The 11,119-nt window shown below is 31.8% G+C and overlaps 1 protein-coding gene across 1 annotated transcript in view; it reads right to left on the bottom strand.

Annotated features, from left to right (window-relative positions):
• Positions 1-10,058, bottom strand: part of CARPA (Carbonic anhydrase-related protein A) — a 34,202-nt gene extending 24,144 nt beyond the window's left edge. The window contains exons 1-2 of the mRNA XM_011505191.1: positions 10,031-10,058; positions 9,881-9,928 (exon numbers count right to left, since the gene is read on the bottom strand). Of these exons, the coding sequence (XP_011503493.1) occupies positions 9,881-9,928; positions 10,031-10,058 (76 nt within the window). The remainder of the gene's footprint in view (positions 1-9,880; positions 9,929-10,030) is intronic.
• Between the last annotated feature and the right edge of the window lie 1,061 nt (positions 10,059-11,119).

The following is an 11,119-nucleotide window of genomic DNA, read 5'->3' as shown; positions in this document are numbered from 1 at the left end:
CTTCCGAAGAGCACTTCGGAACCGTACAGTCCATCGCTATGAGTCGCTATGATTTAAGCACATTGTCACAAAAGGACAACAACAGACTGACTAATAGACTATAAATACAGATTATTACATCCTTCAAGAGTTAGAAATCTTACCATTAATCACTCATACGTGCGACTAGCTCTTCTACAGCTCCCCTTAAATAATAAAGATACAATTGATTACTTAGCATATTCCATTAAACATCTTACACCATATTAAGTATAGTTATTCATACATCAAGCATACTTGATTCGACTACCATCGTCTCATGCTACCTCACAAGCATGATCGATTGACTACAGCAGCTGATATTTACAACATCAGCATTACCTCAACTTCAAGACAGTAATATTCATAGAATCTACAATAATTCAAGAATACATGAATACACCCTCACTACTTCAATAGAATTATTTCTCTCTACATCAAAGTGTAATATTAGTATAATCTTTTACAATAATAAGCATTGTTTTACTAAATACATGATATTTTTCAGCCTTATCACTTATTATTTTCCTTTGAAGTTATACTGCCGAGAGACTAATTCATTGAACTATTGAATTGGTAGTTCGAGCCATAAACTAACCCTTTAAAATCGAACAGAACTTTATAATTTTATATACCAAAATAACTATTTGCAACGGTATTTGTACTTGCCCTATAATTTTTCAATATATAAAAGTATTCTTCCTCTTGTTTTTCTATATTATTGTACAATCGAACATAAATATACAACGAAAACAATGTACACATGGTCTTTAAAAGATATATATATATATATATATATATATATGTGTGTGTGTGTGTGTGTGTGTGTGTGTGTGTGTGCGCGCGTGCGTGCGAGCTGTGTGTAAAAAGGTAGAGGTGAAAAAGAGAGAGAACATACATAAGCATTAATTTTCATGTATATATAGAAATGTTTTTCATTCACTCGAGATATTACTTTCTCTATTGCTATATCTATCTTTTTACTCCATTACCCTTACTACATATAGTACTGAGTAAACGTACTAATTAAACAACATGGAATGATTCTATATACAATTTAAACAATACTGGACTGAATTTACTATGTAGCTAACTTGCCCAATTGCCTATTATGAAGTTTTAAGGGTTATCTTTTTAGGTGATGATCGCACTTTAGTAACTTGTCCTATTAATAATACAAATAATACAATACTAATGCAAAAATACAAAAAATAAATCAATATTCATATAAATTAAGAATTATTTGATAATTGATCATTAAAACTTCAAAGTAATAAGACAATATTTGTTCGATTATTAAGGGTTTGTTTTATGGCTCGAACTGACAATTCAATAGTTCAGTGTATTAGTCTCTCGTCATGATGACTGATGAGAAAATAGCAGGCGAAAGGGCTAAAATTAAATACAGTATATTATTATTGTGTTAAGATATCGTTTATTCTTGTTGTCAATTATTATAATATTGCAGTTGTGATTGCTTCAGGTAAGAGAAGGGAAAATAGTCCATTGCTGTGGTGGTGTTATTTCTTCAGGGTGATGGTGATGTCGTTAATGCTATGGAGATTACTGTTGATCTTGAATGTCGGTTTTATGCTGATGTTGTAAGGATCAGCATGTGTAGTCGATCATGCTCACTATTGAGTATGAGAAGATGGTGGTTGGAATTAAGTATGCATGGTAGAAAGAATGATCATACTTAGTAGAGTGTAAAGAAGTCTCGATGGAATTGTTACGTAATCAATTATGCCTCTAGTGAAGATAGGAGTAGTTGAAAACTAGTTACACGCAAGAATAATAAATTACAAGCCTTCGAGCCCTGAAAGACTCAATGAAAATGTATTTATAGTCGATTATTTAATAAACTGTTGTCTGGCCTTGGCAATGTAATTGAGCGTATTGCGTCACTTGTCGATTATTTAATAAACTGTTGTCTGGCCTTTGCAATGTAATTGAGCGTATTGCGTCACTTGTCGATTGTTGTGGGGGAACCTACGTTCTCCGGCTTGTTTGCCTGCGAGAGCGTATTGCGGCACCTGCGACGACTGTAAGGGGGAGAATGTACGTTCTCAGAATTGTTAGTCTGAGAGAGCGTACTCCATCACCTGTATCGACTCTTTGAATAGAAGTTATTATTTCTTCCACCAGGAGACTGGTGGCTATAATCTAATTCTAAACATTTTGGTCCTTCGAGCCGGATAAGTGGAAGTCAATGTGTTCCTTCAGTATTCACACGACGAACAGGCGTACGACTACAATTTCTGATTATATACCATCGAAACACTGCTGTTTCTATCATAAGGATGTACGGTAACTAAATTACCCACTGAACTTTCGAAAGCTCAAAGTCAATGGAATCGCATTAAAGCAATAATGAAGCTTGCTAAACAGCTCTCTTGATCTCATTTGGACACATCAAAAGTTTTACGTGCTGAAGAGAGTGTGTATCCTCTCTTTTTTTTTGTATTTGCTGAGAAGGCCTGAGTCCCAGTCATTGGTACTGTGGTGAGAATTCATTCAAGATGTGGTTGGAAGTGGTGGGCGCGTCTTCTTCTGGACTCAATAGTACTCAATTTAATATTGTACAGTTAGCAATACAATTTACACTTATAGTTTTCTAACGGTTTGATGGTGATGAGGACAGCACGATGAATTAATTGCCGTTTTTTTCATTGGGTGCCGCCCGCCATGCAGCGATTCTGCTGTTGAATTGTGTTTCCAGTCGTAGTGCAACGTGTTCTCATCTCCAAGATTCATGACATGTCTGCCATGCGTGATGAATGGCACAGCCAGGGGAATCTTTCTCCCTAGTTTTCCACCAGTTGCTTTACTGGTGTATGATGCCGCCCATAGCATCTGTTGCAGTTTCTGAGGGTGGTGTACTTGTAAATGGTGTGAGGCGCAACTAGTTAGGCCATAGTCGTTGCTCCTCCTTGAAACATTTTCTCTCCGTGACTGACAATTGTTTAGATTTGAGATATGCAGTCACAGAATGCTGTTGGCAATGCATAGATATGATGATCCATTGGCGTCCTCGTTGACCTTGGGAATACTTTGCAACGGTGATAGGTATGTTTCACTGATCCCCTTGTGGGTGGGTGGTCCGGGTATGGCTTCCCATTGACGCAACTCGGTTTTTATTAATTCTTGTAACGCTCTTACTGTTGTCATTATAACTGTTCTTTGATTGCTCAAACTTGGGTTGATAGTTTGATTCGCCTAGTGATTCTTCCCAGTATTTTCTTGTACGCTGAATGAGCCTGCGTTCGTTGATGGACAGTTATGCAGTCCCTTTAGTGGTCTTTTACCTCACAATGAGGTCTTCCAGTGGTTTAACCTCATTTTCTCCTCGTGATGTGTTGACACAGAGTTGAATGTTCGTGGGATCGTACAATCGCGTTTTTTCATACCTCTTAGCTCTTGGCTCTTGCCTTTGAGCGAAGCGTACCAGTAGCTGTCGGCTTGTTTGAATTAGGTGTAGAGGATGGAGTGAGAGTTGTTTAACCCAATTGGTGTAAATATAATATGCTATATGTGTGACGTTACGATCTTATAGGCTCAAGCGATTTAATTTACTATTAGAAATATTTGAACTTGTATTTAAGATCCACCATTCAATTTGAATGGTATTTCTTTGCGAGGGGAAAGGTATTTATTCAATACATCGTTAGGTATGCTGTGTTCTGGGCTAGAAGTAATTACTCTTGGGTTTAGGTTTGTGAATTTGACTTCACCATTTTTCATTATAATTAATTGACCTCTTTTTTTATTAAGGTCTTGACAATTGAGTTTTCCTTGTGCGAGTAAGTTTTTATCCTCATCTGGGGAAACGTTTCTGACTGCCAAGTGTCTAATTTCAGTATCAGCATCATCATTTATTATTTCTGTTTAGATTGTATATAGGACCCGTTGTTATAGATGGTTTCTGTGTTCAATATTCCTTTTAGATCATGAGTCTGGATTGTCAATTTTCTGAATCTGTATTGAATGTCCTCAACACTTTCCTTATGAAACTTCATTTAAGATATCATCCGGTGGGATGCCATCAGTTGGTTTATCAAATTCAGATTTATCCCTTATTGAAATGATTTATGAATGTTTATCCGATAATCTTTATTCTGAGGATGATGTGATTCGTCTTTTATATTCATCCTTTGCAAATAACTTAAAATTTTGTTTCTAATTTTAGATTCTTCGGGAGATATAGGTAATCTGATATTTTCGGGGAGTTCATCGTTTCTATTATTAGCAATTCAGGATAAACATTTGTTATAACATCGACTATTGATCTATTCGGTGGAACTTGTTTAGCATGTGCATTACCTTGACACTTGTAACTGGCACTTTATGTAATTTTTTACTAATTGTTTGCATCGGTGATGTCCTTCTTATTCTATCGATTATGACAGTGGTTTCCTGTGGGCTTGCGTGAAGTTTCCTTGTCAATTCATCAGTGATGAGTATAGTTTTAGAGCCGGTTTCAATAGGAAGGCGAGCTTGATACATAGTTGATTGTGATTTTGCTATAATCACTACGGTGGCCAGCAAGGTCGTTGTTTGTCTTCTCTTGGCTGAGTTTATAGTTTCCAGTGTAGTCATATGGTGTGTAATGATGAGCTAGCGTCTTCGGATGTAGGGCTTCTTTCATCGTGTAATCGAGTATGGTGCGTCTTGTTTCTACCCATGCAGCCTTTCTTGCTGAGGCATGGCTTGACAAGTGTTTTCCAAGACAGTTTGTACGTGGCTGTAGTTTTTTCCCAACGGCCTTTCGTTCGTTAATTGTGAGTTTTTTAAATTGTTTGCACATCCATAATTTGTGATTTTCATTGCAGTAAACAAAGAGAAGGTGAAATTGATTGAATTTCCAATGCCTTCCTCCCTCCTCGTTCGCCGTTGATGATTGAGATGTTATTACGAATTTCTTATCGGATGTTTGGGGTTGAGATTGAGTTTGTTGTTCTCTTATTTCAGTAACGTTGTCTAGTTCCGCTACTTGAGCCAGTATGAATGAGTTCAGTTGGGCGAGCCTTGGGAATGTAGTGATGCTCGCCAGTGATCGTTCTCATGCCGTTCTTGTTTGGTCATCGACGTGCGTTAAGGCTACGCTCACTGTCATGGAGTTCCCTGCATTTGGGATATCAAATTGCATTAGTGCCACTAAGTTTTCTAAGGATTTAGGAATAGGTATGTCGGGAAAACAAGCCATTTCTCGTGACTCCACTGGATGCGCCTTCTCCTCAGACTTGTTAGTTTTGCTTGTTTGTGTCGATTCGCCTAATTCCCGACACAGCCTTCTGACATTCGCTCTTGCAATGGCATAGTATATGAGCTCTTCTTCCACTGAGCCTTTTGTAAAGTATGTATGGTTGACACCTGTTGCTGGCCAGGTGTTTTCAATATCGTTATGTTCTATTACGAATGTCTTATGTATCTCATCAATGGTGTCTCTCATAGATAGTACCTCATCCAGGTTGAGGTCTGTGCCTTCATGGACCGTGCATGCCTTTGCATTCACCGGTTTCTTGATTTCTGTTTTGTCTTGGGTTGACATTTTGTTATAACGGGTACAATAGTAGCGTACTTACAGTATTGAAGAAACTTTTTGATTTTGAATTGGAATTCTGCTTGTGAATATCATTACTATGGCTGTTTTCCTTTCGATGTAGCAGTATTGGATGAATGCACTGATTTCCACTTATCCGGCTCGAAGGACTAAAATTGTCTGGGATCAGACTAAAAACCTCCCTTTGATGGTGGGTGGAGGTGTTGCTGGCAAGTGGAAGGGGCAATGCAATTATTCAATACTACATGCAGTGTTTCTTTTCTTTCCTTTATTAAATATAATAATATAATAAATAGTTAATGATCATAAAATGAATGAATGAAGGTGTAAGCGAATAATTTGGGAAGTTTCTTTAATAGTTTTACGTGCTGAGGAGAGTGTGTATCCTCTCCGTGATGTGAGGAGTGACTCCTTCCCTTCCGAGAAGTGCCGCTGTAGTAGTATGCGTGAGAGCCGCCACTGTCGTACCGATGCCGCCTAAGTGAGACTGGATCGCTCCTGCTTTAATGTCGGTGCGTAAGAGCTGCCAATGTCGCACCGAAGCTTTCTAAAGCGTGACCGTTTTGCTGCTATCTTAGTGTCGGTGTGATCCGTTAATATATGTAGTATGATTCGATAATTTCACTCTCGATTATGTTAGCATTAGCGCGTTATTCGTTTAAGCTTCATTAACGGATTCTGATAATGTAGCTTCACTATTGTATTGTTAGATTACTTACTGTTTGAATATTATTTGAGTATACATTGAGTGATGACTGTAGAGAGAAGCTTGAAGACTGAATAGTGAGCTCGTCGTGTTACTACGTAATCGTTATTATCTTAGACTGAGACTGCGACTGAGACAAGGACTGGATTGTGAGTTCTTCGTGTTGACTGCGTAATCGTTATTACGCTAAACTGAGACAAAGACTGAGCGCCGCGTGGCAAGCGCAGCCCTTAAATATTATCGTGCTAAATTTTTGGCGCCGGTAGCGATCCGATATCTGTTGCAATGCCGATATTTGTCGTGACGTCAATAGGGCATAGCCTTGTAAGGTTCATTTTTATTACTTTTTGGAATTATAGTCGTACCAACGTTAGCATAGACTTCAAATTAAGCCATATTCCCCTTCAAGGAAAATACAAAATCCATTGCTGATCCCCATAATGTCATCGACGACATCATTACCATCATCAAGGAGCAACTACATTATTGTGATAGAACATAATTCACTCTCTATCACGAGAAGTGAATTCAGAATAACAATAGTGTAATTGTTAATAAAACCAAATAAACGATGTTCTAACGAAGTTTGTACATATTTGTATAATATGTACACTGTACATATTTACAGTGCTTCCACTTATGTCCTTTCCTAAACATCGCTAAAGCTGGCGACATATAAACTGAACTATTGAACTTGGCAGTTCGAGCCAGAAAATTCAATACATTTTCAATCATTGGATCCTTCAAATTAGATCAAATATACAAACCTTCGAGCAGATGCTTACACACAAATATAAGTTAAAAATGAAACTGTGTATGTAATAAAATACTTACGGCATATTTAATGCAGAGTTATAGCAGTGATTTAACGTTTATAACTAAAAAAAAAAAATAAGAATAAAAGAAAAAGGTTCAAAATAATCTAAACAAGTTTTTAATTTACCAATTGAAATTGTCAAAGAGGGTTCCATATTGGTTTTCATATCAATTAATTCAATACATGATTCTGCTTATTTACAAATATATTATTATAAATAAGAATTTTTAAATTACGATGAACGCAATAATATTAATTTTTTTTTAATTTCTATTTTATGTAATAATGGATATATAAATATCGGGGTAAGCAACAATACATTTCCGCCCACATAATATATTTTCAGTTTCAGTACAATTGCTTGAATAACTATAATTAATGCAGATATAGGCGTACACATTTAGATATTAAAAATATATTTATTGTATTTCACTGTATTTATAAAGGTTGATTTTTTTTTCCTGTAATATAGACTAGTTATAACAGAATTTTTTTAAGAAATTGTTTTGTATCTGATATAGTACGTTTTACTCAGTCATGTATTCAGTTTTTTTATTTTTAAAAGTTTCTAATTCTTAAAAATAATATGAAGTAATATAAGTTTAGAATATTATGTAATTATACTTTGAATTCTTTCATTCTTATTTATTTTTACTTTTGTTTTTTGAAGAATTTATATACCATTCGTTCATTGGTAGCATTAGAATATGTGTAGGTGAATTTATTTTAGAATCATTTCGCAAGCGGACCAGTATCATAGTAATACAATTATGGTTTGTATTTCTTTAAGCTTTGTTCTTCTATTTATCGCAACTTATTTGCTATTTAATAATGAAATTGTACGTACAATCAATTCAGTAATCAAATTCTTCAGAATTATATGAAATTAAGGTTTAAGCATTTGTTACTTTAAGAATAAATATTTTATAATATTATTTTAAAAATCTGTTTTTATAACTTTATATACTTGCTCTATTTCAATCAATACTTTTATCTAAAATCAAGCATTAATTCTTGATCGAAAAAGACTGAGCTACATCAAAGAAATAATTTAATTTTAACTTACTAAAATATATTTTAAAATTATTAAAGCAAATTTTCAATAAGATTTCATATTTGTAAAACAATTATTTTTCTACTATATGTAATACATTATTGATTATTAATGTACTTGTTTACATTAAGAGTTTTTATAAAAATTTTAAAGATATTTTAATGTAATTTAATGATTTCACTTCTAATGCGTGCTTCAATTAAATTTGCATATAATAAATGAACAAGATTAAACAGAAGAAAAGGAGCCATACAATATATGGCTACAATAGTAACTAACGGGTTGTACCCACTTAGACCCACTTACACCCATCAAGATGTAATTTATTTGTTAAACAAGAATATAATTTCTAAAATATCAAATTTATAATCTGTTTATCATTTTTTCTACCGACCATTTGATGTTTATTTCGGTTTTCAAGATAAGAGTATTGTTTGATTTTTGTAAAAACAATGTCCGAACTCACTTGGTATCCATACTAAATTATTAAATGTGAAGTGTTTTAATTATGACATAAGCTAAAGTTTCATAATCAATGTGATTGAAACCATCCGTCATTGCTTTTTAGTTTTATAGTACTAATTTTATGATTAATGGTATATATTATTGCATTTTACTAATTGAAATTTGTTTCGTAGATGTATTATGCGATTTTATAGAATAGTTTTAATAATTCCAAAGTATAACAGTTAATTTTTTGTAAATGCTCGAGTATTTGGTTTTTATAACATTACAATATTCTAAAAAAATTTTGATCCACTCTGAATTGGAAAAAATGATCTTTAAATAATATCCCTAATGTAATTCTTAAAATATGATATGTCAAAGAATCTAGGAATTTATACAGTTTTTATATTTTTCAATAGCTTTTTTGAGAAGTGTTGAGAACAGTTTGCCTTTTTTGTGAAAATGTTTTTTTTATGTTTAGTATTATTGTTTAAATTATATGATATAATATCCGAGATATTTTAATGTATTGTTAATTATTTCAAACTGTTTAAAATAATCTATAGCAATCTATAGCTAAATAATCTAACCTCTATTAAATATTCATTTCTCTTGTCGACTATTTTTTCTCGACTTTATTAAAAGTATAGATGACATATACAATATTTAATTTAATATATCTATTTGTTTATAATAGAAACATTTTTCGGCGCTGCTAAAGTAAAGACAGCAGTTATATAAGAGAGGTTAATATATTTTGGACAAATTTGAACACATTTTGGAATTTCGTACAAGAATATAAACGTATATTAAAGAACAATTCATAATTTTTAAGCTTAATGTTGAAACTGAACATACTGTTTTACCACTAATTTCTAGCAATCTGTCAGTAATTAGAATGATTATATTATACCATAATTTCATACCACTCTTAAATTATAATAATTTTCTACTTACTTAGATAATATAAGAATTTATTTCATTGAATAGATACCAATTCTTTTACGTATTTCATTAATTATAATATATAATTCATTTGAAGAATATTTCTGTGATAGGAAATAATATTAATATATATTAATTTTCATGAATATAAAGATTTATGTTACATTAATATATTTTAAATAACATTATTTGGAAATATGATTTTTTTATGATTTATTTTAAATACTAAACTAACTCAGTAAATCTAAATTTAAATACTAGCTTAATTAAAATAAGTATACTACTCTATTTTATTTTAAATATTTATATTTACGTAAATAATTATATTTTTACCTGAAATGCCATCGTACGTCCACCAATCATCCCAACTAGCATTCGCTCCTAAAACAATAAAATAAATATAATATTAGTACATACTGAATTATTTATATAAAATAGTAATTGATGGCTAATTAAAATAAAAAAAATATATGTTAATAATACGAAAGTATGAAGTTGACAATATGAACATGTTACTTAGTAATAAATTAAATTTCTCGAATAAAAGTATTTGCAAAAGTGCAATATTACTATTAAGAATCATGTAACAATAAAAATTACTTTAATGATTATAAATCTAAGGTATAACCTAAAAAAATCTACAAATGTCAAAAAATCATCAAAAAAGTTATCATAATGGATTAAATTCATTAAACTGCTTATAATACGTATTAAACCCAACAATATGTTTTTAATTTGATTTATATGTTTTGTGGATACATATATGAATTTGATTTGTGATTAAATGCATTAAATTTTTTATTAAAACTATAACATTTGTCAATTTGTTAACATTGTTTCTATTTATTACTTCAGTGCATATCATAAGTAAATAAAAAAATATGACATAGATAAATTATATAATGCAGGCTTTTGTAATATGAATATATATGTCTAATTAAAGGTTATGCTTTTATTGCAATTGTGATTTACCACTTCTTTCTAGCAAATGAGTTAAGTAATATTCTTTATTTAAAAATAGAACAATTATTTAGATTATCATTATAGATGATTGTTTAAATATGCACTAAAATTCCCTCCTTCTTTTACAGATAACTAAACAAAATGAATGGATAATACCTTTTCTTTTACGAAATGTTGAAATTTTTAGCACATACATTCTATTAAACTCCTATGTGTAAAATATTTCGGAACTTTTTCGTAAGCATATCATATAGTTCCTTCCATTTTTATTATGCTGTCACTAGAAATCAAAATGAATCCATCTTGACTAATTATTATTTTATCTTTTTAATTTTTATCCAAAGTAGAAAAAAATTGTTTTTAACATTTCATATACATACTAATATCTATGTTTATTATTGAACACTTAGAAGTTATAAATTATTATAAATTAATTATTATAAGTTGCAATAATAAACACATAGACTAATGTTTATTTATCATATTGATTAAAATTTTAATTTTCTTCCACTTCATTATTACAGTTATATTATTTTTTTAAATCTTATGAATTGTTAGTTATCTTCCGAAATTATAGTTATCTTATTAATCGAATAATTAAATATTCTT

The sequence above is a fragment of the Ceratosolen solmsi genome, unplaced genomic scaffold (genome assembly GCF_000503995.2).
Source record: "Ceratosolen solmsi marchali unplaced genomic scaffold, CerSol_1.0 scaffold9, whole genome shotgun sequence".
NCBI lineage: Eukaryota > Metazoa > Arthropoda > Insecta > Hymenoptera > Agaonidae > Ceratosolen > Ceratosolen solmsi.
Note: the sequence above shows the minus strand (reverse complement) of the source record. Positions and strands in the feature narration are given on the sequence as shown.